This window comes from Camelina sativa, chromosome 12 (genome assembly GCF_000633955.1).
Source record: "Camelina sativa cultivar DH55 chromosome 12, Cs, whole genome shotgun sequence".
Classification (NCBI taxonomy): Eukaryota; Viridiplantae; Streptophyta; class Magnoliopsida; order Brassicales; family Brassicaceae; genus Camelina; species Camelina sativa.
The window spans coordinates 1,311,412-1,312,401 of record NC_025696.1 but is presented as its reverse complement, the minus strand read 5'-3'; the positions used below and the strand labels follow the sequence as shown (position 1 = coordinate 1,312,401).

General features: G+C 38.1%; 1 protein-coding gene across 1 annotated transcript in view; it reads left to right on the top strand.

Moving 5' to 3' along the window:
* Positions 1-990, top strand: part of LOC104729403 (cyclin-D5-1-like) — a 7,132-nt gene that overhangs the window by 4,501 nt on the left and 1,641 nt on the right. The window contains exon 2 of the mRNA XM_019233454.1: positions 214-307. Within this exon, the coding sequence (XP_019088999.1) occupies positions 214-307 (94 nt within the window). The remainder of the gene's footprint in view (positions 1-213; positions 308-990) is intronic.

Sequence of the window (990 nt, the reverse complement as noted above, 5' to 3'; positions counted from 1 at the left end):
TTTAAAAAAAAAAAAAAAAAAAAAAATTCTCTAAATTCACTGCGATAACAAAGCTCTTCATTCTTCTGATTATTAATAAAGAAAGTTTCCATTTTTATAAATCCCCTTTGATGTGTAGTAGTACGTACACACCACCAAAGAAGACTAGTTCTAGTTCTATCTCCGCCGCCGCCACCGTCGTTATCATCATCATCGCCGCCGCCGGCCGTTAAGTGGCTGAGCCTAGTGATAGTATCGCTCTCTCTAATCTCCTTCTCTGCCACGAATCGGAGTCTTCTTTAAACTTAGACGAAGAGAGGATTGAGAGATCTGAGCAAGTACCTCACTTTCCTCCTCCTACTACGATCGATGATGATGATGATGATTATGTGGCGGAGCTTGTTCGTAAAGAGAATCGGCGATTCGAAACCGAAGAACCCACTAAAACGTCGTCGTCTTCTGTCGATAGATTGATTGCAATCGATTGGATTCTCACTGTCCGTAATCACACCCAAAACAAAAAAAATGAACTCTTTTATGTCCTAATTACACTCTTTGTGTCCTAATTCTTACTTGTTTTGATTTGGTTTTTTGTTTTCAGACAAGAACAAGATTTGGATTCCAACATCAAACAGCTTACATTGCGATTTCATACTTGGATCTGTTTCTCCATAAAAGATTCATCGGTGTAAGTTCTGTTTTTGATTGATTAATTTTCCCAATCTGATGATGATGATCTAAAAGATCGATTCTTTTTTCTGATTAGTTGCAGAAAGATGAATCATGGGCGATTCGATTGTTATCAGTAGCTTGTTTATCATTAGCTGCTAAGATGGAGGAACGTACTGTTCCTGGTTTATCACAATACCCACAAGATCATGACTTCGTTTTCAAACCCGATGTGATTCGTAAAACTGAATTGTTGATCTTATCGACATTGGATTGGAAGTTGAACTTGATCACTCCTTTTCATTACTTGAACTACTTCCTTGCTACAATCTCTCCGGACAA